Here is a 26,699-nt window from a genome sequence, read left to right on the forward strand (position 1 = left end):
GGTTTGTAGAAATAGTTATCTTTTCTTTTCTTCTATAACAGAATGATTAAACCACAGGAACTGACTGCTTAGTATTTCAGTGAACACTGATTTATTAAATAACCAGTTCATGTGTTTGATGATACAGTTCTTTTTATAACTGAAAAGTTATAAAAAATAAGTGGCTTCACTTATTTTATCACAGAAAAAAGAGCATACTGGCTTGAATCTATTTCATGACTTGAAAAAAAGTCTCATTACTAGCTAAAGTCCATCATTCATCAACTGGAACAACACTTAATTTTTAAATTTTATTTATTTTTAGATTTTTTTTGTATTTTTATTTTTTATTAACATATAATGTTATATATTATATACCCGTTTCAGGGATACAGGTCTGTGATTCATCAGTCTTACATAATACACAGCACTCACTACAACACATACCCTCACTTAATATTTTTCTGTTGTAGAAACTGCTGAAAATATAGGATTTGCATGTGAACTTCTGACTGAAGACACCACTATCTGCTATGGGGAAGATATAAAGTAAGTAAAGGCAAAACTAGAGGCAGTAGACATGGCAGATGGCGAGAAATGGGAGCTGACTGGCCCCTCAGACAGCTTTCCTCACATTTAAATGAAGCAGGAGAACCCAGGTAGTTCCAGGTTATCATGATTTGACCTTATTTTGTGCAGACTTTAGAGTTAGGGGAGCTTGGGGCCTTTATTTACTCTTTCAGGGGCCATTTCTCTCCATTCCTTGGGGAGTCCTCCATGCTTACCTGCTGACCAAAAAACAACAAAAAAAAAGAGATCAAGATGTTACTAGCCAATTAATCTGAATTCTCTCCATGTGCTGCCTTTTCTAAGAATTCTAATTTTGAAAGAAATACAGAAGGAAAGAATGTCACAATTTTGCTTGGATGAGATGTACCTCTAAACTTGTCTGGATGGCGTGGGATACTTCAAAGCATAGCTTCTCCTGAACCCTTGAGAACCCAGGGGCACAGCGGACCTGGAAAGGCATCAGGAAGAGCCGTGTCCTGTTAAAAAGCTGAGAGTGTGTTGCACAAGTTCTTGGATGGTGCTATCTTGACAACTATATTTATTTCTCAAATCATTTCCTTACAACACCTCCCCCAGGCTGTCCCAAGGCCAGAAGCTGTGGGCAGACACACGTGCCTAGTCTGGTAGGATGATGAGGGACTTACGCTTGAGCTTAGCCCAAAGGCCGAGAAGTGATGAGATGATGAGGGAGTTGATGGTTGTGGTTCATCTTCTTTCTAATGATGGTGCTGGAGCTTTTGCGAGCTGTTCCAGGATACTGGGCACTAGGCTAAATTAGACAAAATCGGGTAGCTCTAACATCTAAATAGATCAGTTCTGTTTGCAGAAACCATGCCTCTTTGTGCTTTTTAGCTTTTAAAAAAATAGGGATAGACAAATAAATGCTAATACGTTTACGTAAGAAGTTTCCTGGTTTCAAGTGATTTGGCTAATGGCCAGATGGCCTTATTTCTCATAGATGGGGGCCTTAATAGAGTTTGGGTCTCTCTTTCTCAAGTGTTGAAAATTGGGCCCCGAGCTAAATTAGAAGGTAAAAATCTATGCAAGTAGCAAATTTTGTGAGCCTGCTGTTAGTTAGGTTTACTTCCTAGAGGGCTGACTCCATCTTTCTCTGTAGATGCTTCCTGAAAGGGTGATTCCTATATAATGGTTTGGATGGGGAACTTCCCGTTTTTTCTCTTCCAGCCTTTTAGTGATTTGTCTTGATAACTCCTTAATTTCAACTTGAAAATGAATAGTTAATGTAGAAAAAAAAGTAATAGATACCTAATCCTCTAGGGTACTGGTTCTCAACCGGGGTGATTCTGCCTTCCAGGGAACATTTGGCAATGTCCGGAGACATCTTTAGTTGTCATAATGCGGGGGGCGGGGTAGGGGCCAGGGATGCTGCTGAACATCCGATGACACAACGGACAGCCACACACAACAGAGAAGTCCTCGGCCCCGAGACATAGTAGTGCTAAGGTGGAGAACAGTGGCTGTGTGTGTGTCATGAGGAAAGCTCTGGCCTGAGAGTAAGGAGACCTGAGTTTTCATTGCCATTTTCCTATCATTTTGGTGCAGGTCAATCGCCTCATGTCTCTTACTTGTAAAGGAAGAGTCTGGGTGAGATCTTTGTGGACCCTTCCACTCCTAAACTCCATAACTCATTTTTCTTGCACATGAATGTAGTATATGTGGTCTTCTCGATTACTTGTTGATATAAAGCACTGAGGATTTCTCAGAAGCAAACATAATTTTATGTGGGAGTAAGCTGCTTCTTGCCAACTAGTAGCCACTGTTGATGATACACCGGGGGTTCACACCAGGTATTAAAATTCAGATCAAGATTGCCTGCCCTCTCCCATTGCTTGTGAACACATTTTCAGCTCTGTCTTCCGTGAGCTGTCTTTGGCAGATAACAAAGCACCAAGCACATGGTGCCCCACAGAGGGAGGAATAAGACTTAAAGAGATTATGTCATTGGATTTAAAAATGGGTAAAGGACTTGAATAGACTTTTCTCCAAAGAGGATATACCAATGGCCACCAAGCATATGAAATGATGCTCAACATCACTAAACATTAGGGAAATGCAAATTAAAGCCAGCATAAGCTGTCATAGTATATACCCTTTTAGGATGGCTCCTATCAAGACAAAAACAAGGCAGGGTGCCTGGGTGGCTCAGTTAGTTAAGCGTCTGCCTTCGACTCAGGTCATGATCCCAGGGCCCTGGGATCGAGCCCCACGTCGGGCTCCCTGCTTATCAGGGAGCCTGATTCTCTTCTCTTCTCCCTGCCTGTGCCCTCTCTCACTATCTCCGTATCTCTCTTTTAAATAAACAAAATCTTTAAAACAACAACAATAATAACAAAAAACCCTAAAAACAACAAGCAAAAAATAACAAATGTGGGCAAGCATGTGAGAATTAGAACCCTTGTGCACTACTGGTAGGAAATAAAGTGGTGCAGCTACCATGGAAAACAGTATCATGATTCCTCAGAAAAATCACAAATAGAATTACCGTATGATCCAGCAGTCCTGCTTGTGGATATATATCGCAAAGAATTGAAAGCCAGAACTCAAAGAGATTTTCATACCCAAGTCCATAGCAGCACTAGTGACAATAGCCAAAAGTAGAAGCAACCCAAATTCCCATTGATGGAGGGATGAATGGATAAACAAAATGTAGTATAGCCATGCAATGGGATAGTCTTAAAGAGGAAAGAAATTCTAACATGTGCTACAATAGGAATGAACCTTGAGGACAGTGAAATAAGCCAGTTGCAAAAACAAAACAAAACAAAACAAAGCCCAAATACCGTATGATTCACTTATAGGAGTTATCTAGAGTGGTCAAATTCACAGAAACAGAAAATAAAGTAGTAGGGACCAGGGAAGGGGGAAATGCGGAATTCGTTAATTGATATAGAGTTTTCAGTTTTGAAAGATGAAAAGGGGGTGCCTGGGTGGCTCAGAGCGTTAAGCCTCTGCCTTCAGCTCAGGTCATGATCTCAGGGTCCTGGGATCAAGCCCCGCATCGGGCTCTCTGCTTAGCGGGGAGCCTGCTTCCTCCTCTCTCTCTCTCTCTGCCTGCCTCTCTGCCTACTTGTGATCTCTGTCAAATAAATAAATAAAATCTTAAAAAAAAAAAAGAAAGATGAAAAGGTTCTGGAGATTGGTTACAAAGCCAAGTGAATATACTTAATTCTACTGAACTGTATACGTAGTAGAAATAGTTATGATAAATTTTGTGTGTTTTTTAAATCACAGTTTTAAAAAGATTATTTATCCAAAATATCTCACAGTCAAGGGTCGGTTTACAGTCTTGTACTCTTAAAACACTTAAATTTCTTTCCCCCCAGTGCTCTTCTTCACACAAGGATGGAAAACCAGAGGAATAGAGGTGGCGTCTATGCAAAATTTGTACCCCCGGTGCATGAACCTTTTTTTCCATCTGGTGAAAACCGTGCCTTGATAATCACTGGTTCTTGGCTGGTACGTATAATTACTGTATCTGTACCTCTGGATTAAACTAAAGCAGTTCATTGTGGACTGATTTGAGATGGTTTCCCATATTAACTGCCAACCTAAAAATCTGTTAGCCTGCAAATGAATAGGAAATTTCCTGTTTGAGAATTAATATATGATCTACAAAGGGAATCATATCACACTGCTAATAGTGGTTATCCCTGCCTCATCAATCAATGGGTCATTTTAATTTTCTTCTTTGTACATTTTTGTATTTTCTAAATTTTATAGTAAATAGGTTTTATAGTCAAAACAGTATCATCCATGATGTAACCCAAGAACCATCACATGATTAAGGTCTTGGGAATGACACTCTTGATATAAAAACGCAAATGGTTGTAATCCTCTGATTCCACCCAGAACGAGATTCTTCTGGAGAAAAAGACCAAGAGAAGTAAGATTCTGAAGCTGAAGTTCCCAAGGACAGAAGAAGAACGGCGCATGCGGACGCAGAGTAAGCGGCGTCTGGAAGCTAGGAAAGAGCAGCGGCAGAAGAACTTCGTCGACCTGGCCTGCGAGTGCAGCGCGGTCATCTGCTGCCGGGTCACCCCCAAGCAGAAGGCGATGGTGGTGGACCTGGTGAAGAGGTACAAGAAGGCCATCACGCTGGCGATCGGAGATGGGGCCAACGATGTAAACATGATCAAAAGTGAGTCTTGCCCACAGCCGGGGCCACCGGAGCTGCCAGAGAGAAGCAATGGCAGGGATGTTTGGGGGGCGGGGGGGGGGTAGTCTTTCTGACTGTCGCTGCTTAGGCTTTCATAAAGAAGATGCCTGACAAAGGCCTTTCCGCATGACGACGACACCTATGACCCTGCCCTCAGGAAGCTCAGGCTACCCAGTAGGAGAGAGCAGGGAGGAGACAGTGCCACTTGGGAAGTGCCAAGTGGAAGAGGAGTTCCAGATGGGGGAACTGAGCCTTATTTGTTGCCCTCTTTTACATACGTGTGGATTTGTTTTCCTTCTCTTGCTACTTTTCCGTATTTCCTTAAGGCTTATTAAAAAAAATCCTGCTATTTAATAGTTTTGCAAAAATCTCTGCCGAGCTTGGAGTGAATTCTCTTGGATTTTGAGAGCATTTTTTTTTTTCTTCTGAGCATCTTTTTCTAGGGCTTTCTTCTTGATCTTGGCAAACTGGGTGTCCAGGGTGACATACGTGGCACTGAAGCAAAGCCCCAACATGTTCTCATGAGCCTCCTGACCTTCCTAGAAGAGGGTCAAGGGTCGTTTCGCTGGTTGGAGCACCCTAGGTCTTCAAAATTGAAGAACCGAGTCCTATCACGCAGAAATACATTGTGCTCGTAGTAAAGTGTGCAGAACCAAACCCTCATCAACATGTCTGAATCCTGGGTTGGTTTTAAAAAACAATATTATCTTTGATGTCCCCTCCAGTTTTGTGGTATGATTAAGATGAACCGTTTGTTACATGACCACACATGTCCTGTTACGCTGGCTACTTTAACTGCATAATGTATAACTAGGCTTAATTCAGGCTATTTTGTAATTCATGTCTTTTTCTTTTCTTAGAGTCTCCTCCTCCTCCTTCTCGATCTATACTAAGAATATTCCAACTTTATCTTCCTCAGCAGGAGTCAGCTATGTGACGTATGTCTTCTTTATCATGTGTATGTCTGTGGCCACCGCTAGTTGTCATTTGTCTCCAGTGTGTTCTGCATGTGTTCACCCTAGCATAGGACTGGCTTTCTTGCTCCAAATGCTATCAATTTCTTGCCCCTACAGCCGGTTCTAGTTCATTTTCCGTTTGGGATGAAAATCAAAGAAACGCAGGTCTCCTCAGAAGTCCAAGTACTGATAGTGCCTTTTGGTACTTTAGAAAAACTGGCATCACTTTCGTCTGCATAAAAAATAGTATGCAGAAATGATATTTGCTTAGAAGGAAGTACAGTGAAATTTAAATGTCCAAAAATCTGGCCATTTGTTAGCATGCTCCACGTTTAGTAGCGTAGCCCAGTGGACGTGGAGGGAATTGAAACCCGCCATATGGATGCAAGGACTCTCCAGGGCTGCCCGTCCTCTCTCCCTCTCTTGGGCTGGAAGAGGTCTGCTGGCTGGTGCCCTAAGAAGATCTAACACCCTAAGAAGGAACAAGCAGCATGAGAGGGGAGACAGAGGCAGAAAAGCGTGAGGACATGACGGGTTTGTTAAACTGCTATGAAGCAGCCTACCCATGAGGCATCTGAAACTCCATTTTTGAAGCTTCGGGAAAATCCAGGTGGCTATATTTAGATAATAGGGGGAAAAAAAGTGTGGCCTTACAAAGTACATCTGTTCAGTTGCCTTGAATCCCCTGTGAGCTGTGGCTGTGTTCGTTTCACATACTGTCCTTGGTGTGCTCAGCAAAAAGGCTGGGCTGGACATCAGGGCCTGCGGCCGGCATTCCTCCTCCCTGGCCCCAGGACCTCTGCATATTTCCCTTTGTTGCTTGTTCAGGAAAGAAGGCCACGGTTTGGGAGGAAAGGGCAGTTTGGCAACCATGACTAGTCATAAGAATTATTTATGTGTTTTGAAAGAAATCATAAATATTGACTGAGACATGCAATTTATTCTATTTTTTAGAATTGCAAAGGGCTGCTTGAAACTTAGGTTTGGCCAAGTCACTGTGTTGCTTTGAATTTGCCGGACCTTGTATTCTGCCACCATGGCAGGATTTGGGGAGCGTCTTTCAGTTGGAAACCTCCTGAGTTGGCAGTCGCTCTTAGGTCTAAGCAAAAATACATTGTGTTCTCCAACACATGTTCTCTAAGTGATGTCAGTACATCTTTACTTCCATGTCTTTTAAGACCTAGATAAAGTTCGTAATTCAACTTTTGGAAAAACAGATAAAAATTTGACTTTGATTTTTATCCATTCTGGAACCTTCCCCAGGAAAAAACTGTGCCTCTTAAGGTCATGGTGGGCCATAATTAAATGCTGAAAGTTTAATATTATCTTTGTTAAAATACTTTTGACTGCAAATATTAGAGAACAACTAAAGTAAGCTCAAGACCAAAAGATATTTATTTTAAAAACATAAAAAAGATGGGGGCACCTGCGCGGGGGCTTAGTTGGTTAAGTGTCTGCCTTCAGCTCAGATTGTGATCCCAGGGTTCTGGGATCAAGCCCACGTCGGGCTCCCCCACTCAGTGGGGAGTCTGCTTCTCCCTTTGCCTCTCCTCTGCACTCCTGCTCTCTCTGTCCCAAATTTAAAAAAAAAAAAAAAGATATTTTGTGCCTCCCAAGAAGCCAGGCCTCAGAAAGATGCTAGAACCAGGACCTGGAACTGCACCAGGACCCCAGCTTCTGGTTTCTCCCTCTTTCTAGACTTCTTCACTTCTCTGCCCCTCAGGAGGGGGGAAAAATATATATATGTATACATATGTATATATATATACACACACACACACACACACACACACACATATATATAATCTCCCACAACTCTAGAATGTACAGGTTAAAATTCCAAAGACAAATACGCCCAAATCTTAATTCCAAAATGTGAAAGCGACACTGATCGCCCCAGCTTGGGTTTTCAGTCAAGGTTAGTACAAGAACCAGACCCCGCTGGTACTTTAAGCAGGAAGTGATTAATACAAGGGACCAGGTGCTCATGAAAAGCTCTGGATGGACGGAAGAAAGCAGGTGCTAGCATGAGTCTCTAACATCTTAGTCACTTACCGGAGGAGCTTCTAGCTTTGAGGCTCCTATGAAGGGCTTTTCAGTTGAGCAGCTTTTGTCTGTCAACATCCAGGCAGCTGGAGAGAGGATAAGAACTGTGCTGCAGAAATGCCAAAAAAAGGAAGGGGTGCTGAGCTCCAGCCCACATCGACTTCCACTTCAAGTGGCTCGTCACAATGGAACCCAATTCACAAACAGAACTAGTGCCAGGGAGTCTGAGCAGTGTAAGGTTTTTACGTGTTTCCCACCTTTCCCATAGAACAAGGGTGGCAGGGAGGTTGGGAGGGCCAGTGTACAGCATCCGCTGCTGAGGACCTATCTGCCCTCAGCCGGCTCAGTGGTGGCCAGGGACACAGGGACCAGGGACACACAGTCTGCACGGACTCCTGGGGTTGACCCCGTGGGTGGGAAGGATGGCTGACGAGCTGGGTAGATAATCCTAATGGAATTTGCCACCCACCTGAGATCCTTCCACAAACACCCTTTAGAGGCCCCAGCGTGTGTTCTTTTGGGCAACCCATATCTTGGACATCAAGTTCAGAAGCTCGGGTGGGGAGCTGGTGAGTGGCAGTTTTCACATGTATTGTTTCATGAATGTGTTTCTGTGTTTTGCTGTGGAAACATGTTCATCACCTTAATGTTTCGCCTTAAAATTAGCTTAGGACTCACATATGTGCTCCCTCTGCCCCACAGCTGCCCACATCGGCGTTGGCATAAGTGGGCAAGAAGGCATGCAGGCGGTCATGTCAAGCGACTACTCCTTCGCCCAGTTCCGCTACTTGCAGAGGCTGCTGCTGGTGCACGGCCGGTGGTCCTACATACGGATGTGCAAGTTCCTGCGCTACTTCTTCTACAAGAACTTCGCATTCACTCTGGTTCATTTCTGGTACTCCTTCTTCAATGGCTACTCTGCGCAGGTAACAGAATGATAATTCGTATTATCTGATGAGGAGAAGTCTTCCATAAATAAAACTCTACTTCCGAAAAAAACCTGTCCCCTTTGCGCTTGCGGATTGGATGCTCTCTCTCTCTCTCTCTCAACAGTTGAGGCATGGATTGAGATTATCGATGACTTTTCTAAAAGGTTTCTGGTGCCTTAAAAAATAGTTTATTTTGCCTTCAGAAAGTTCAGGTTTGTTCCTGACCTACTGGCTTTTGTTATGTGTCTTTGCCTTTACCCTAGATTTTTTTTCCCCTGCGTCACCTTGCCATTAATAGCGAGAACAAATTACTCAACGCTGAACATATAAAATGATACTGTGATAGGCTAAAGGGATTATATAAATTTGGGATGATCATCAATCTGTTCTCTTTACCTGTTGATTTTTGGTTTTGTTAGTGCTGAAATGGCAGTGGGGGACATACAGAATATGCTGAAATGGTGAAACAGCAGAAAAATATCATTAGTAACAATGAACCTAAAATCAATGCTTGTGGTTGTCCAAACTTCTGATGCCACAGACAGATGGTATCAGAAGAGCTTCCAAACCCGAGGGCCTGGGCCAGCCTTGAGCACAGTGAGGGCCTTCGTCCTGCTCCCCACAGGCCTGTGTGGAGCTGGTGGCGAAGAGTGAGCCCGGCTCCTCTCCGCCGCCCTGAGGACCCGTTTGTGCATGGTCCTGCTTACGCTTCCAAGAGCCCATTTTTCATATTCACATTCTGCATGTGATGTTTACATGGAAACGTGAGACTCGCAAAGCAAAGGAACATTTGAATGATACCTTACGTGCTTTTTTTTTTTTTTAAAGATTTTATTTATTTATTTGACAGACAGAGATCACAAGTAGGTGGAGAGGCAGGCAGAGAGAGAGGAGGAAGCAGGCTCTCTGCTAAGCAGAGAGCCTGATGCGGGGCTCGATCCCAGGACCCTGGGATCATGACCTGAGCCGAAGGCAGAGGCTTTAACCCACTGAGCCACCCAGGTGCCCCCCTTACGTGCTTTTTGAACCAGTTTTTGTGTTACGTAATCTAATTCATTAATCAAGGGATGTAAAAAGGATCGGCACCAACGTATTTTCCAGCATTAGTCAAACAGAAGGGACTCCTTTTCCAAAACATGTTTTGGTGTGTATTCCCCCATCTATGTTGGAAGGCAGGTTTGTTTCTGTGGAGCGCTCTTTGATTCTGCCCGTTCCACGGGATGTGGCTCCGGCAGAGGCCGCACACAGCCGGGGCCCTGCAGGCTCTGGGAGAGGGGGATGCGCGTGGACTGGCTGGGCAGTAGGTGCTGGTTGGTGACACAGCCACGGTCTTCTCCCCACAGACCGCGTACGAGGACTGGTTCATCACGCTCTACAACGTGCTCTACTCCAGCCTGCCCGTGCTCCTCATGGGGCTGCTTGACCAGGTAGGAGCCTTGTGCAGACGCGGACACTTCAGGCCCGACTGGGCCCGTTTGAGAAGTTAAAAGCGAATATTTCAGTGCATTCTTTTGGTTTTCATGGCTTCCCAAGAAAACCCTATTCTTGTCCTGTTGTTGAGCGACCAGGATAGCTGCTGTACTTCTGTATGACAGTGACAAAAGGGCATTTCTGTGCCTGGGCTGAATTCATGAACAGGAGAGTTTATTATCTCCCTTTTGGACACTAGGAGTTTCTTGTCAAGACACCTGACAGTATAGTCTGTCTCTAGAGGAGTGACTTTAAAATTGTTTTACTCTTTCTCCAAACGCCTGTGTTCAGTTTCCCAAATTAGTCCACATTTCATCCAGGAGCAGTTCTTTGTTATTAATGGATAAAAAGAATCATCTGGAATTAACCCATCAACTTGGATGTGAAAAGACTTTCTAAAAAAATTAGAATATATGCTCCCAGGAGGTAAAAATAGTCTCCCTACTTTTTTTTTTTTTTTGACATGACTATTTGCTTTCCTTCTCTGAGGAGCAAACTAATAGATCTCTACCTAGTCCCTTTCTTAATTAAATAGCAGATAACGGTGGACTGTAGTGAAGGCGTTGGTCTCTGCACACTGTAACCATTCAGGACTTAACCTTGTTGAGGTTTTGCCTTCCTAAAACTAAGCTGAAACTCTCTGTGAGAGAGAAACTGGAATGGATCTCGGAGCTCTTGGGTCCTGGATGGCGCACAGCTATTTCCCGTGTGTTTTTTCCCTTTAAGGATGTGAGTGACAAACTGAGCCTCCGCTTCCCTGGGTTGTACATCGTAGGACAAAGAGACTTACTCTTCAACTACAAGAAGTTCTTTGTAAGCTTGATGCATGGAGTTTTAACATCAATGGTTCTCTTCTTCATACCTCTGGGAGCGTATCTGCAAACTGTGGGACAGGATGGAGAGGCGCCTTCAGACTACCAGTCTTTTGCTGTGACCATTGCTTCTGCTCTCATAATAACAGTGAACTTCCAGGTACGTGGCGTCAGTCGACTGTTCGCAGTATCCGTCAGTTACCTGCGTTTCTGTCCACGGACCAGTGTGTGCGTGCACCTGGCTCCCACTCTCCCTCCCGCTGAGCCTCGGCCGCCTTACAAAATGCAAATGCTGTCTGCACGCCTTACACCGAGCACATTTCCTGCTTCTTGCGTGAGCCAAGGATAGTTTTTGATTGTTTGGTATTCAAGCCAAATCATGCCTAAGTTGTTGAATTCTATTTTCAGAATCCTTAGATTCTTTATTCCTTGGTAACTCCCTAAAAGTGAATGCTCTGTTTTTCTCTGGTTTTTCTACAGATTGGCTTGGATACTTCTTACTGGACTTTTGTGAATGCTTTTTCCATATTTGGAAGCATTGCTCTTTATTTTGGCATCATGTTTGACTTTCATAGTGCTGGAATACATGTCCTCTTTCCCTCTGCATTTCAATTTACAGGTTGGTATTTTCTAAATTCCAAAAATAAAGGTATAGAAAAGTGTTACTGGTTTAGACTCCAAGGTAACTTCTAAGTAATAACATGACGTGGAAGTTATTGCTAGTGAAAATTAATGTCCTGACTGGCAACTGAATGACGGTGGTGGGCTGGAGTGTAGGGATAATGTGACAGGAAAAAAGCAAAATTTAAAAATTTGATATAACTGCATCTGTTCAGTTAGACAGGAGGTCCCACCTCCAAATCTAATATTAGTATGTTCCTGGGAAATCGAGTATGCATGTAATGCTAGTAGCATGATAATATAATGTTTCCAAAGAACTATCTGGAAATATGTAATGAACTATAAAACTTCTCATACATTTGGACCCAGGATTTCCACTTGGGGAAAACACCTAAAGATAATACATACCAATTTCTGGAAAAATCAATTTGTACAAAGATTATACCACTGCAATTCGAATTGTTTTTTTAAAATGGAAAGAGTTCAAAGATCTAATAATATTATAGTAGCTAATCAAGGTATGAGTCCCATATGATGAAATTTTAGAATTCAGAAGTGGAAAACCTATCACATCATTAGAAGAATGTATTCAGAAGGGCCCCTGGGTGGCTCAGTGGGTTAAACCCTCTGCCTTCCGCTCAGGTCATGATCCCAAGGTCCTGGGGTCAAGCCCTGCATTGGGCTCTCTGCTCAGCTCAGAGCTTGCTTCCCCCCATTTCTGTCTGCCTGCCTCTCTGACTACTTGTGATCTGTCAAATAAATAAATAAAACCTTTAAAAAAAAATGTATGCAGAGCAAGAAGTAAACTTTCAGAAATAGTTTACAGCTGTATAAAATAGGACAAATGATAAATGCTAGAATGAATTTGAACTATTTCATACATATTACAAATTTTTAAATATCATGAATTAGAATTTACAAATTTCTTAGTTTATTAAATACAGTAGCTTGGATTCACAATGAGGAAAAAAGTCCCCATAAACTAGTTTCCCTGTAAAAAATTAGTTTGTTTTCTGTTTTTTTTTTTTAATGGCCAGCTGTAAAAAGACATTTGCTGTGGTAATAACCCTTTATTCGGGAGTGAGGTCATTTTTTTGATGATTGTTTCTCTTCACCGACTCTGTGTTTTAAAAAGCTTATTAGTACCCCATTACTTAAAATATTCCCAAAGGGAGGGTGTGTTTTTTATTTAGCAGTGTAAAAACACATTTAAAAAATTAAGGCCACTACTTTTATAAACTTACAGTGTAAGTACAGGGAACGAACACTGTGATAGATTTGGCTCTAAGGGATGTTAATTATAAAACTGGGTAGTTATATATGATTATCTAGTTGTATGAATTATTACGTTCTCTGACATAAATTTGCTGCTGAACTACAATGGAAAAAGCAAGGCTCTAGTCAGATGGATATAGGGTTTAATTTAGGAGTTGCCACGGCTAGTTGTTACCCCGGGAAATCTTTACTTCTCCACAACTCAATTTCCTTGTGTGGCAAGAAGGTTACTCTTCATCCCTCAGAGGTAATGAAATGGCATGACCTGTATAAAACACCCGCCATAAGGGCTGTCATACTAATGGCAGGGCAAGTTGCTACTGTTACTTGGAGTTTCAAACTATAAATTGGAAAGTAAATTCCTGGAAAAACGTATTAGTATAGATGGCCTAACTTTGCATTTCTACTTAATGCAATGTCAACAAACACTTTTTTCCTTATTTAGTTGTTCAGTGATGTACACTTGCCTTCCTCATTTTGCTTTGCCTAGCCCTATTTTTAAAAAGATGTCATTTATTAAGATTTTATTTATTTATTTGACAGAGATCACAAGTAGGCAGAGAGGCAGGCAGAGAGATAGGAGGAAGCAGGCTCCCCGCTGAGCAGAGAGCATGATTTGGGGCTCGATCCCAGGACCCTGAGATCATGACCTGAGCCGAAGGCAGAGGCTTTAACCCACTGAGCCACCCAGGTGCCCCAAGATTTTATTTATTTGACACAGAGACAGCGAGAGAAGGAATATAAGCAAGAGGAGTGGGAGAGGGAGAAGCAGGCTTCCTGCCCAACAGGGAGCCTGATGTGGGGCTCAATCCCAGGACTCTGGGACCATGACCTGAGCTGAAGGCAGATGCTTAGCAACTGAGCCACCCAGGCGCTCTGCTTAGTCCCGTTTTTAAAATGTTCATTCCTTCAGCAGTGACGGGACGTTCTGGGGAGGCCAATCTGAAAGTTTACCACAGACAATCATTTAAGGCTTAAGGAATGTTCACTCTGCCCTGAGGATGAAGGACCCCTGGGATTCACTGTCCATGTTTTTACAGGCACAGCTTCCAACGCCTTGAGACAGCCATACATTTGGCTGACCATCATCTTGACCGTTGCCGTGTGCCTGCTGCCCGTCGTCGCCATACGGTTCTTGTCAATGACCATCTGGCCATCAGAAAGTGATAAGGTACAGAACAAACAGTCTTCTCCTCATTCTGAGTGCCCCTCACAGAAAGCAAGGCCTGGCCCCAAAGCAGCTTTGCTGCAAAATTCTAAATCCGTGGCAAGTTTGGTGTGAACATTTTTTAATACTACTTCTGTTGAACTCCATCTTGCAAATAAGTCCTTTGGGACTGGGATTTTTGTTTGCATGCTTTTTATTTTAAACATTATCAAAGGGAGAATAGTATAAGGAACCCCATAGGTCTATCGGCTCAATTTAACAATTATAATACTAACATTTTTCCCTGTGAAGAGGTTGGGGTTTTCTTCATTTCAAGAAAAATGCCCCCTCTTCTGGCAGGATCCTCTGAGCTACAAGTTGTCCAAATAATGCGCCCCTTCAGCTCGCACACTGACTAGCAGGCTTGGGGCACTGAGCACCTTAAGTCATCTAAGGGGACTGAGCGCCTTAATGTCTGTTATTAAAAGACTGGGGTTCTTTCCATCGCTCCTCTCTGCTATCCTTGCTAGAGCTTCAGCTTGGAGCTGGGGGTTGGCTGCTGCAGTTCTGGGCATCTCCCGACACCTCACTGGCCACAGGAGGCCAGAAGCTTCCTCAGGAGCCCGGGAATGGGGCCTGAGGGGCCCCCGCCCACTCCTGGCAGGCCTCTGGGACCAGACCCGGTCACGTGGCCGGTCCTGGCCGGTGCTGAGCGAGGCAAGTCCCGGGTCCTGCTCCTGGGAGCGCCGTCCAGTAGCGTAGGCGAGAGGCATTTTCGGCTCCCGCTTTCTGGCGGGGAGACCCTGGGAATGCCCGTAACCTCTCTCTCTATCAGAGGAGGCCGGGGCCGCCGGCCTCCAGGAGACAGCTTGGCCCGCATCCAGGTTAGCGCCCACCCGGTCCCCCTCCGCCGTCCCATGCCGTCCCACGCCGTCCCACACCGTCCCACACCTCCGTGTCTCTGCCGCCCGCAGATTCAGAAGCACCGCAAGCGCTTGAAAGCCGAGGAGCAGTGGAAGCGGCGGCAGCACGTGTTCCGCCGGGGCGTGTCCTCCCGCCGCTCCGCCTACGCCTTCTCGCACCAGCGCGGCTACGCCGACCTCATCTCCTCCGGGCGCAGCATCCGCAAGAAGCGCTCCCCGCTGGATGCCATCATCGCCGAGGGCACCGCCGAGTACCGGCGGACCGTGGAGAGCTGACAAGCCTGCCCCCGCAACGCCGGGTACAAATGTCTATTTTTTTTAATGGGAAGATTCTCAGGACTTTTTATAAGACAAGAAAACCCTGAATTTGTCACGAGGATGTTAAAGACCACCGCCTTCATCACAAGCTGCTTGGGCTGCCGGACTGTTGCAATAGTGAAGGATACCTTCCCAGGTCCTGTTATCCACCTGTGTTCTTTATGATTCAAAGGGAACCTGTTAATCCGGTCTCCATCTAGGACAACAGAATTAGGGACTGTCTTCTATTTCAATTCAGATGGTACTCGGAAAATCACATTTAGATCATCCAGTCTGGGACCTTCAACACGAATTTCCAGAGGCTGCTTTCTTCCCCATAGGCTACCTTTTTAACAAAGATCTTGTATTTATAATGGCAAGGACAAAAAAATTCATGAATGTTCATCACCTGGAAGCAAAGTGGTCCGATGACTTTTTCAGAGTTGATAATGAACTGCGTGGTTTCCTCTTCTCATATTTGTTTAATAGCTCAAGGAAACCACTTCACATTTCATAAGTACACGCCTTCCATCTGCTAAGTTTACTACCAGGTTAAAAGTGTGCATCATGTATGTTTACTCTTACTTTCCATATTATTTTAGCCACGTCCTTCCCTACTTTCATTTTTAAAAGATGTGTTTAAATATTTATGGGCTTTTTAAAAAAGTCCTTGAAAACTAAGGGCATCAGTGATAAATTGTGATTTTTTTTTTGGGTAAAGCTTTCTTTTGAAAAGCAAACTCTATACCTGCCTATATATGTATTTTATAAGGGACTTGTACAGAGGCCTCATGTTTTCACTTGTCTTATGTCTTCAGAGAAAAGGCTGTTGGCAGCCACATTTTTCAGACTAACAATGTACCTTCAAAAATTAAAATTAATTTTAAGCAATTATGGAAACTATCCTCAAAGAGTCAAAAGTTATTTTTCTAGAGGCTTTTCTCATTCTGTGTTTTTCACACATCAGTTTCCATATTCTAATGAAGATACAGAAGTGTTTTCAATAATTCTGTTCTTTACCATTAGGCTGTGAATGTTCCCAATATCTGTCCCCTTTGAGTTCCTATAAGAAAATCACAACATGTATATAGTTCGTTTTCTAGGTATGATGAAAGAATGTATGGGTCTTTATCCTATGGAAGTAAATTTCTGGAAGTTTACAACTTTATCTTATAAATTAAAAAAAAAAAAACTAAATTGTTTTTTCTTTTGTTTGGTAAAGCAAAGTTTGCTTGTATAATTCTCAGTTTTCTCTCCTGTTTTGTGAATTGTGGGAAAAGTCGACAATGCAAATGTGTCAAAGACTTACACTGTTGGGTGCGATATTAACAATTTTAAAATGCAAATTGCTTTGGATAAATTATTTCTATATTCTGTAAATCTGAGATTTAATGTATATTTTTGTTTAAAAAATAAATGCTTTAGTAAAATCTTTGGAAAGTATCTTTTAAGTAGGGGATATGACAGGAGCTAAGGCCTACAAGGTTGCTAAAGAAACACATGGGTCCTCTTGCAGTGAGAAATAAAAGTTGGGGCAGGTGCTACGTCTTAGCAGAGATGGGAGAGAAGAAGTCCTCAGACTGTAAAAGGCCGGCGGATGCGGATTAATAATCGGCAAGGGCAACTGTGTCCAGACAGGGTGCATCTTTGGATACTCAGGTAAGGCGCAGTTTTTAAAAAATGACCTCAATTCTGAAGGTAGAATAAAAGCAAAGGTAACCTTTGACCAAAAGTAGGGGCTGGGAAGTGAGTAAATGATCAAAGGGAAATTAAGGCGTTGAGAGGCAGGAGAGCAGTGAGAAGAGGACCTGAGGCTTGAGGCTGGGGGAGGGCAGAGCATGACCGGCCGGCTACAGGATGGACAGGTTGCTCCGGGACACTATGGAAAACTGTGACCCACCAAAGAAATGGGACTATGCCACAGACTTTTTCCAGAGAGAGTTGGGGGTGGGGGGGATCTGAAGCAGATTCAGCGCCGCCCAATGCAGGGCTGTAACCCAGGACCCTGAGTTCAGGACCTGAGCCAAAATCAAGAGTTGGATTCCTGACCGATGGAGCCACCCAGGCACCACAGGACTATGCCACAGAGACAGAGGTTCTCTGTAGAGTAACATCCGTGGGGACTTGTCTGGGAGGCAAAACAGACAGTAGGTGATGAGAAAGCCCCTCAGCCTGGGTGCTTTCTAAGGTGGAAAATTAGGACTCCCCCCCCCTTTTGCTATTCCACAATTGACAGCTGGCTTCGGGAGCAGAACTTCATGTCTGTATCAGAGCAATCCTTTCGAAATGGGGTGAAAGGACATGGGGCAGATCAGACTCTGCAAGAAAAATTGTATAAGAAAAAGTTCTGGGACGCCTGGGTGGCTCAGTTGGTTAAGCAGCTGCCTTCGGCTCAGGTCATGATCCCAGCGTCCTGGGATCGAGTCCCACATCGGGCTACTTGCTCCGCAGGGAGCCTGCTTCTCCCTCTGACTCTGCCTTCCACTCTGTCTGCCTGTGCTTGCTCTCACTCTCTCTCTTACAAATAAATAAATAAAATCTTTAAAAAAAAAAGGGGGGGGGGCACCTGGGTGGCTCAGAGGGTTAAGCCTCTGTCTTCAGCTCAGGTCATGAGCTCAGGGTCCTGGGATCAAGCCCCACATCAGGCTCTCTGCTCCGCGGGGAGCCTGCTTCCCTTCCTCTCTCTCTCTGCCTGCCTCTCTGCCTACTTGTGATCTCTCTCTCTGTCCAATAAATAAATAAAATCTTTAAAAAAAAAAAAAAGGCACACCAGGAAAATTAAAAAAAAAAAAAAAAGAAAAAAGAAAAAGTTCTGAGCAGACATTGGATATAGTCCCTTAAAAGGTGGGGGGGGGCACTTTTCCCCCTAGGATGCCCTACTGTATTTAAAGGGGTTGAGGAATATATGTGTGTGTGTGTGTGTGTGTGTGTTTTGTTGTTGTTGTTGTTTTTAATTTACTTGACAGAGATCACAAGCAAGCAGGGAGGCAGGCAGAGAGAGAGGAGGGGAAGCAGGCTCACTGAGCAGACAACCCAATGCGACACTTGATCCTAGGACACTGGGACCACGACCTGAGCTGAAGGCAGAGGCTTTAAGCAACTGAGCCACCCAGGCACCCGAGGAACATGTTTTTAATCAAAGAGCACCACCTAAAGGTTCTTACTGACAATCAATACCTGAAACTATTCAGTAATGATATCCAACGAGGATAAAGTAGTTCTTAAAGGACTCCAATGTGATAGCAAAACCAAATGTGCTCCAACGGACTCTGTATTTTAGCAGTTGTTGCCTTCATGTGATGTAAGTGAAACTTGGGAAAATTATAAGACAGCTTTTTTTTTTTGAAGATTTTTATTTATTTGTCAGAGAGAGGGAGAGAGAGAGAGCACGGGCAGACAGAATGGCAGGCAGAGGCAGAGGGAGAAGCAGGCTCCCTGCTGAGCAAGGGTCCCACGACCCAGTCCCGGGACGCTGAGATCATGACCCGAGCAGAAGGCAGCTGCTTAACCAACTGAGCCACCCAGGCGTCCCATACAGTCCCGTCAGAATCTGCTAGACTGTTAAGGCTACAGGGGGCCCCTGGGTGGCTCAGACGTTAAGTGTCTGCCTTCAGCTCAGGTCATAATCCCAGGGTCCTGGGACTGAGTCCCGCATTGGGCTCCCTGCTCAGCAGGAAGTCTGCTTCTCACTCTCCCATTCCCCCTGCTTGTGTTCCCTCTCTCATTGTGTCTCTCTCTGTCAAATAAATAAAATCTTTAAAAAAAAAAAAAAGTTATGGCTACAATAAAACACCTGGTGCATTTGTAATTACAAAAAGGCCTATCAGAAAACACTGTAAAAATGACTTCTTGACTTAAATTGACATTTCTTTGAAGAAGATCTGTAAGTGGCCAAAAAGTGTATGAAAACATCCTCAACAACATTAGTCCTCAGGGAAATGCAAATCAGAACCACAATGAGATACCACGTCACAGCCACTAGAATGACTATCACTAGAAAAGGAAGGGTGCGTGGCTGTCTCAGTCAGTAGAGCGCGGACTCTCGCTCTCGGGATTGTGAGTTCAAGCCCCATGTCGGGAACGGAGCGTACCTAAAAGGCCGGGGATGGGGCAGGGAATGCTTGTTCACAAGGACTGTGGAGAAACCGGAACCCTCATGGTCTGCTGGTGGGAATGTAAAATGCTACAACCACTGCTGAAACAGTCTGGCGGTTCCTCTGGAAGTTAAACAGAATTACCATATTAACAGCAATTCTCCGAAGTGTATACACACATACACACCGCAAAACCTTGAACACAGGCACTCAAATATTTGCACGTGAATGCTCACCGCAGCACCACTCACAACATCCAACAAGGGCAGAATCACCTCAACGTCCATCCACAGCGGAGTGGATACACAAAATGTAGGCTATGGAGAGAACGGAATATAATTTAGCCATTAAAAGGAGTAAGGCCAGTTCAAGATGGAGACATAAGGCAGATTCTGAACTCACTCCCTTCCATGGACACACCAGATCCACAGCTACATCTGGAATGATTTCCTTCGAAAACAGAAACAAAAGCAGAGGGACTCGTAACTTGGGGCAAACCCCCCACACCAAGGTGGGGAGGCAAGGCAGAGAAGCAGTCTTGCTGAAAACCCCACCTCCAGCATTGAACCCCATATCGGGAAGCCCAACTTTTAAGACCCACGCCTGAGAAATAAGGCCCTAAAACTTAGAGCTTTGGAAACCAATGAGGATTGCATGCATGAGGCCTGAAAGGCTAGCGAGCAAACTGAGAAATGGCACCGACCGGCCTCAGGCCCCTGGCTTCTCCCTCACACTACAGCCCAGCACAGGAGCAGCCAGACTTGACATCAAAGAGGCTTTCTGCTCTTAAAAGCATCGGCTTGAGAGGCAGGCATCTCACTTAACACATCTGGGGGACTGCTGGGTACTCTCCAAGGATGGAGGCCAGTGGACATTTGGTTAATCTCGGCACCACCTTCACACTGCCCCCGCCGCTGCCCTCCAGAGCACCAGTATCTCCCAGAGGAGAGCTTTTCATTGCCTCTCATACTATTTTTACACCTGGCACCCCAGTTTTTGCAAGTACCCATCCAGTGGACACCCCTTGATTGCCTGGCTCTGGGGGCAAGCAGGGCCTGCATTCCGGGGACCCGCACGATTATATCAATCAGATACAAGATCTCGGCTGGCTGCCAGGGTCCTGCACAGCCAGCAGACCGAAATAAACACCCAGGCTCTCTGTGATGTGCTTGTCCGGCAGCATGGGCCCAAAGGGGCAGGCCTCTGGTTTGGCACACACCTAGAGTCCGTATCTCCCAGAAAGGAGTTTATACCCTCACCTGGTGCCCCAATTTTCACGGGTGCTATGAGGTGACACCTCTAGATTGCCTAGCACAGGTCACACATGACTGTAACCAACAGAGAAACGAGTTTTTAACTGCTACCATTCCCAGAGCACAGCCATAGGCAAGTCTGAGGAGCCTAGTTTTCCTATGAAAGAGGCCCACGAGCTCATCTCCACAGCTACGTCAGAGGCTAGACTTCTAAGCCAGCACACATCTGAGGGCCGTCTGTGAGCCTTTCCAGAGACCTCAGAGGACCAGCTTTGTGTTCTCCTTCTGCCGCGCTCTAGCGTGCCAGCATGGCCCAGGAGGCAGTGTGTATACGGGTCTGGTACCAGTCTCTATGTCCGAGGCCTTGACTGCTGTGGACAGTTACCACCCAGTGGACGGCCCTTCACCACCTAGCTCCGGTGGCCCGCAGGATCTGCATTCCTATGGCCCACTGGACTGTAACAGGTGGGGAGGCCAACTGTGGCCTGCTACAAACTCCAGGACACCACACACACACACCACACACCAGCTAACACCAACCCCCGCCCCCCACTCTCTGTGATAAAGGACTATTTGCTGGTCCTGGAGCTCTGGCCCGAGGGGCAGGCTTTTGGTTTGACGAACACCTAGGGAGCGAGCTTCTAAGATGCTGTACTGGGACAGAAGTCAGGAGATGCCGCCTGTGCACTCCACCCGCCTTCCTTCAGACTGCTGGTATCCTCCAGAAAGGAACTCCTACAGTTGTCTGGCACCCCAATTTTTGTGACTGACACTCAGGAGACACTTCCAAGGTGCCCAGCGTAGGTAGCCCCTGGAACTTAATGCTTGCTGTCCTGTAGGACTGTATGTATTTGTAAGGTGCTGCCCTAGGGGTCTTACAATCAGCCTGAATCTAGGTGCTGACATAGATCCTCCTCTGTGAGGCAGCTAGCAGATATAATCAATGAGCTGAAAAATAACCAGAGAGGTTCAACAGCAAACTAGATGAAGAAGAAGAAAGGACAAGTAAACTCCAATACAGAGCACAGAACTCACCCAATCAGAGCAGCAAAAACAAGCAAGCAAACAAAAAAACCCAACCCTAGTGTAAAAAAGTAGGTAACTTATAGGGCTTATGAAACAACATCCAACAGTCCAACATGTGCATCACAAGGTTCCAGAGGAAGGAGGAAAGGGGCAGAAAGCTCACGTGAAGAAAGAACAGCTAGTTGAAATTTCTCTAACTTGGGGAAGGAAACAGACATCCAGATCCAGGAAGCCCTGAGAGTTCCCAGTAAGAACCTGAAGAGACGCAAACCAAGGCACATTATAATTAAAATCTCAAAAGTTAAAGACAGGAAAGAATTTTAAAAGCATCAAGAGAAAAACAATTTGTTATGTAAAAGAGATTCCCCCCATTAGACAATCAACGGATTTTCAGGAGAAGCTTTGCAGACCAGAACGGAGTGTCAGGATATACTCAAAGTAATGAAAGGAAAAAAACCTTCCAAACTTTCAACTAAGAATTACAGTGCCCCGCAGTGTTTCAATTCAGAATTTCAGGAATGATAAAGAGATTTTCAGACAAGCAAAAGCAAAAGGAATTTCATCACCACCACACGGGTCTTAGAAGAAAGCTCAAAGTGGGGGCACCTGGGTGGCTCGGTTAAGCCTCTGCCTTCAGCTCAGGTTGGTCTCGGGATCCTGGGATTAAACCGCGCCTCAAGCGGGGCTTCGAGCTCCCTGCTCAGCGGGGAGCCTGCTTTCCCCGCCTCTCTGCCTACTTGTGATCGATCCCTCTGCCAAGTAAGTAAATAAAATATTTAAAAAAAGAAAAAAAAAAGCTTAAAGGTACTTCTATAAGCTGAAATGGGAGGGTGCTAATTAGTAACAGGAAAACACAAAAGTATAAAATATACAGTGAAATTCAGAATCTAATATAAAGGTGGTGGATTGATATTTTTAAAAAGCTTGAATAGTAGGGCAACTGGGTGGCTCAGTTGATTAAGCCTCTGCCTTCGGCTCAGGTCATGATCTCAGGGTCCTGGGATCAAGCTCCGCATCAGGCTTTCTGCTCAGCGGTGAGCCTGCTTCCCCCTCTCTCTGCCTACTAGTGATCTCTCTCTCTCTGTCAAATAAATAAATAAAATCTTAAAAAATAAATAAATAAAAGGTATTCAAACTTAAGTTATTATCAACTTAAAATACACTGTTACTAAGTTAAGTGTAAGCTTCACAGTAACCACAAAGCAAAAAGCTATAGTTGATACACACTACTTCAAATGTAAAAGAACTAAATTCTTTAATCAAAAGACAAAGAGTGGCTGAATGGGTAAAAGACAAGACCCATCTATATGCTAAAAAGATTCACTTCAGATAGAAGGACACATGCAGACTAAAAGTGAAGGGATAGAAAAACAGTCCCTGCAAATGGAAACAGAAAGAAAGCGGGGTGGCTATAATTACATCAGATAATATAGACTTTAAAACCAGGGCTATAATTAGAGACAAAGAAGTTCATTACATAATGATAAAAGGATCGCCCACCCAAAGCACATAGCATTTGTAAATATATATGCATCCAAAAATAGTAGCAACAAAATATATAAAGCAAATATTAACAGACATAATGAGAGAAATAACCAGCAACACAAAAATATTACAGTATTTTAATACCCCAGTTTCATCAATGGATAGATCATCCAGACAGAAAATCAATAAGGAAACACTGGCTCTAAAAATTCCATTAGACCAGACAGATATAACAAATATATATAGAACATTCCATCCAAAAACAACAGAATATACATTCTTCTCAAGTGCACAAATAACATTATTCAGGAGATTACATATTAGGCCACAAAACAAGTCTTAATAAATTTAAGAAGGTTTAAATCATACCAAGCATCTTTTCTGACCACAATGGATGAAACGAGAAACCTATTACAAGAAGACGATTGGGGGCGCCTGGGTGGCTCAGTGGGTTAAAGGCTCTGCCTTCCTTGGGTCATGATCCCAGGGTCCTGGGATGGAGCCCTGCTCAGCTGGGAGCCTGCTTCCTCCTCCCTCTCTGTCTGCTTCTCTGCCTACTTGTGATCTATCAAATAAATAAATAAAATCTTACAAAAAAAAGACTGGAAAATTCACAAATATATGCACATTACACAATATGCTACTGAACAACCAATGAGTCAAAAAAAAATATCAAAAGTGAAATAAAAAGTGCCTTGAGACAAATGAAAATACAAATATCAAAACCCATGGGATGCAACAAAAGCAGTTCTAGGAGGGAAGTGCAGAGCAATAAACAATTACCGCAAGAAACAAGAAAAATCTCAAACCAAACCAAACCAAAACCAAAACACCTAACTTTACACACTACAGAACCAGAAAAAGAGGAACAGAGCCCAAACTCAATAGAAGGAAAAAACAAATACAAAAACAAAGGTCAGGGCACCTGGGTGGCTCAGTGGGTTAAAGCCTCTGCCTTCAGCTTAGGTCATGATCCCAGGGTCCTGGGATCGAGCCCCGCATCGGGCTCTCTCCTCTGCAGAGAGTCTGCTTCCTCCTCTCTCTCTGCCTGCCTCTCTGCCTACTTGTGATCTCTGTCAAATAAATAAATAAAATCTTTAAAAAAAAAACCAGACAAACACAAAGGTCAAAGCAAAGATAAATGAAATGAAGACTAAAAAAGCAAAGGGAAAAAGATCAATGAAACTAAGCTAGTTTTGGGGTGCCTGGGTGGCTCAGACAGTTAACCTCTGCCTTTGGCTCAGGTCATGATCCCCATGTCCTGGGATCCAGCCCTGCATTAGGTTCCCTGCTCAACAGGGAGTCTGCTTCTTTCTCTGTCCTTCACCCCACGAATACATGCACTATCTCTCAAATAAATAAAATCTTTAAAAAAAAAAGCTGGTTTTGAAAAGATATATAAAATTTACAAATCTTTAGACCCACCAAGAAAAAAAGTGGTGCCGCAGAAATACAAATGATAACAGAATACTGTGAAACTTATACTCCAACAAATTGAACAACCCAGAAGAAATGGACAAATTCCTAGAAACCTAAAGCCTACAAGACTGAAGAAACAGAAAAGCTAAACAGACCAATTTACTAGTAAGGAGACTGGAGCAGTAATCAAAAAACCTCCCAACCAACAAAAGTCCAGGACCAGAGAGCTTCACTGGTGAATTCTACCAAATAATGCCAACCTTCTAAAACTCTTTCAAAAATCAGAAGAGAAAGAATACTTCCACATTCATTTTATGAGGCCAGCATTACCCTGATAGCAAGCCAAAGGACTATACTACAAGAAAAGAAAATTACAGGTCAATATACTTGATGAACATAGATACAAAAATCCTCAATAAAATACAGGCAAACAAAATTCAAGAACACATTAAAAGGGCTATACACAATGGTCAGGTGCGATTTATTCCAGGGATGCAAAGGTGATACAGCACCCACAAATCAATGTGATATAGCACATTAACAAAATAAATGATGAAAATCATACAATCATCCCAGTAGATGAAAAAGAGCATTTGATAAAATTCAACATCCATTTTTTTTTTAAGTTTTTTTTTTTTAGAGATTTTATTTATTTGACAGAGAGATCACAGGTAGAGAGGCAGGTAGAGAGAGATGGGGAGGCAGACTCCTGCTGAGCAGAGAGCCCAAGGGCTCTATCCAAGGACCTGGAGATCATGACCTGAGCTGAGGGCAGAGGCTTAAGCCACTAAGCCAGCCACGCACCCCTGTCTTCACCTTTCTTAAACGCTATCCCAAGTTCCCATCATACCCAAGACAATCAGTGAAGAAACTAGCCCAAGCTGATGCTAACTGTACTTTTAGGAAGAAGCGGCAGGCTGGACCATACACACAGCCTGGTGGGTCTGCATGGGCACATGGCAGGGATCCTGAGAGCAAAAGGAAATCATGGAAGGTTGCCAACGGAAAATAAAAATGGTTGAGTTTATTTTTTTAAGTATTCTCCTGGGCTGGAATGGAGATTAGCCTGGGGAGCTGTGGAGACCCGCAAAGGAGTTGTCAGGAGAGAGGACACTAGTGCATTGTCCTCGAAGGACAGCAGAAGTAGGTGTTGAATAGGGAAGTTGGAGGGCAGTAAGGGAGGACAGCCCAGAGCTCCTAGTCAACAGCCTGAAGCAAGAAACAAAGTCATTTGCTGAGAGGTGAGCCAGTGAGAAGGGCCTGCAGATTCCCGTGCTGAATCCTGAATTCCTGAGACTTTCAGGAAATGAAGAGGGAGGGCGTGAACGTGGAAATGGGGCCGGTGCGCGGGGAAAGCCTCAGCAGGTTGGTCCGAGGCTTGAAGATGTGAATCGCGCAGAATCATGAAGCAAGAGATTAACAGTGATTAATTAATACCATTTCTAACCTAACACAGACGGCTTACTGGATGCCAACCATATACTAGGCATTTTGTATACTTGATCTCATAACAACCTTTCCAGATTATCATTTTAAGGTGGAAAAATCTGTGGCTCAGGGATGTGACCCTGGTCAGGGTCACTGAAGCAGAACAGAAGAGTCTGGTATCCTCTGTATGTATCCTATGGTTTTAGAGCCCCAGCTGCTGAGTTTTCATCATTCACTTCCTTACAAGAAAGCGTCTAGCAGTGCTTTAGAATGACTTTTCCTTTTTTTTTTTTTTTTCTTTTTTTCTTTTTTTAAGGGAGAGAGTATAGATTCGGTGCTTATAAACGGGCAGTTCACAAACATGAAGCCTGGAAATCACTGAAATAAACGAACGAGCAAACCTAAGCGCTTAAACTTTACAACAAAAGGAAAGTTACGTTTACAATTGCTTAAATGAAGTTTCATCGTAATCACTCCCACTTTTTCTTTGCAGTTTCGAGCCGCTTTTAAACAGGATTGAGATTTTTGGATTGCTCGACCACTCGCTAATTACCAAAACCCTGGGCCTCCCCTCCCCCCCGGCCGCCGTTCCCGGCTTGAGGACAGGTAAAGGAGCCTCAAAGGTGCTTACAGCAATGTTTGCTCTCTCCGGAGACTCCTTTGAGGAGCAAATCGCTAGGTGCACAAGAGTACACCATAGACACTTGAGGGTTTGCACCGAGATAGTACCCTGAAGGCAGCGCTCCCGCGGCAAGGGCCAGCCCGGGAGCGTCCTCCCACACCTGGAGGTAA

At 44.1% G+C, this 26,699-nt stretch overlaps 1 protein-coding gene and 1 long non-coding RNA gene across 4 annotated transcripts in view; one reads left to right on the plus strand and one right to left on the minus strand.

The window, feature by feature from the left end:
• ATP8B1 (ATPase phospholipid transporting 8B1) overlaps nucleotides 1-16,634 on the plus strand; it is a 125,352-nt gene extending 108,718 nt beyond the window's left edge. The window contains exons 20-28 of the mRNA XM_082699839.1: nucleotides 453-528; nucleotides 3,894-4,026; nucleotides 4,420-4,708; nucleotides 8,431-8,654; nucleotides 10,001-10,084; nucleotides 10,854-11,099; nucleotides 11,420-11,558; nucleotides 13,876-14,006; nucleotides 14,957-16,634. Coding sequence (XP_082555965.1) covers nucleotides 453-528; nucleotides 3,894-4,026; nucleotides 4,420-4,708; nucleotides 8,431-8,654; nucleotides 10,001-10,084; nucleotides 10,854-11,099; nucleotides 11,420-11,558; nucleotides 13,876-14,006; nucleotides 14,957-15,181 — 1,547 coding nt within the window. The 3' untranslated portion in view covers nucleotides 15,182-16,634. The remainder of the gene's footprint in view (nucleotides 1-452; nucleotides 529-3,893; nucleotides 4,027-4,419; nucleotides 4,709-8,430; nucleotides 8,655-10,000; nucleotides 10,085-10,853; nucleotides 11,100-11,419; nucleotides 11,559-13,875; nucleotides 14,007-14,956) is intronic.
• On the minus strand, nucleotides 75-26,671 carry LOC309848359. Of its 3 annotated transcripts, XR_014302994.1 has the most exons (8): nucleotides 26,539-26,671; nucleotides 22,182-22,327; nucleotides 19,533-19,613; nucleotides 19,294-19,419; nucleotides 7,738-7,837; nucleotides 1,194-1,318; nucleotides 917-997; nucleotides 75-764 (listed from the first exon to the last, which is right to left on the minus strand). It is a non-coding gene; the product is annotated as an uncharacterized lncRNA (long non-coding RNA). The 3 variants fall into 3 exon arrangements; XR_014302995.1 differs by lacking the exons at nucleotides 22,182-22,327; nucleotides 26,539-26,671 and adding an exon at nucleotides 23,430-23,484; XR_014302996.1 differs by lacking the exon at nucleotides 26,539-26,671 and having other exon boundaries at nucleotides 22,182-22,352.
• Between the last annotated feature and the right edge of the window lie 28 nt (nucleotides 26,672-26,699).

Source organism: Mustela nivalis (assembly GCF_964662115.1).
Source record: "Mustela nivalis genome assembly, chromosome: 14".
In the NCBI taxonomy this organism is placed as follows: Eukaryota; Metazoa; Chordata; class Mammalia; order Carnivora; family Mustelidae; genus Mustela; species Mustela nivalis.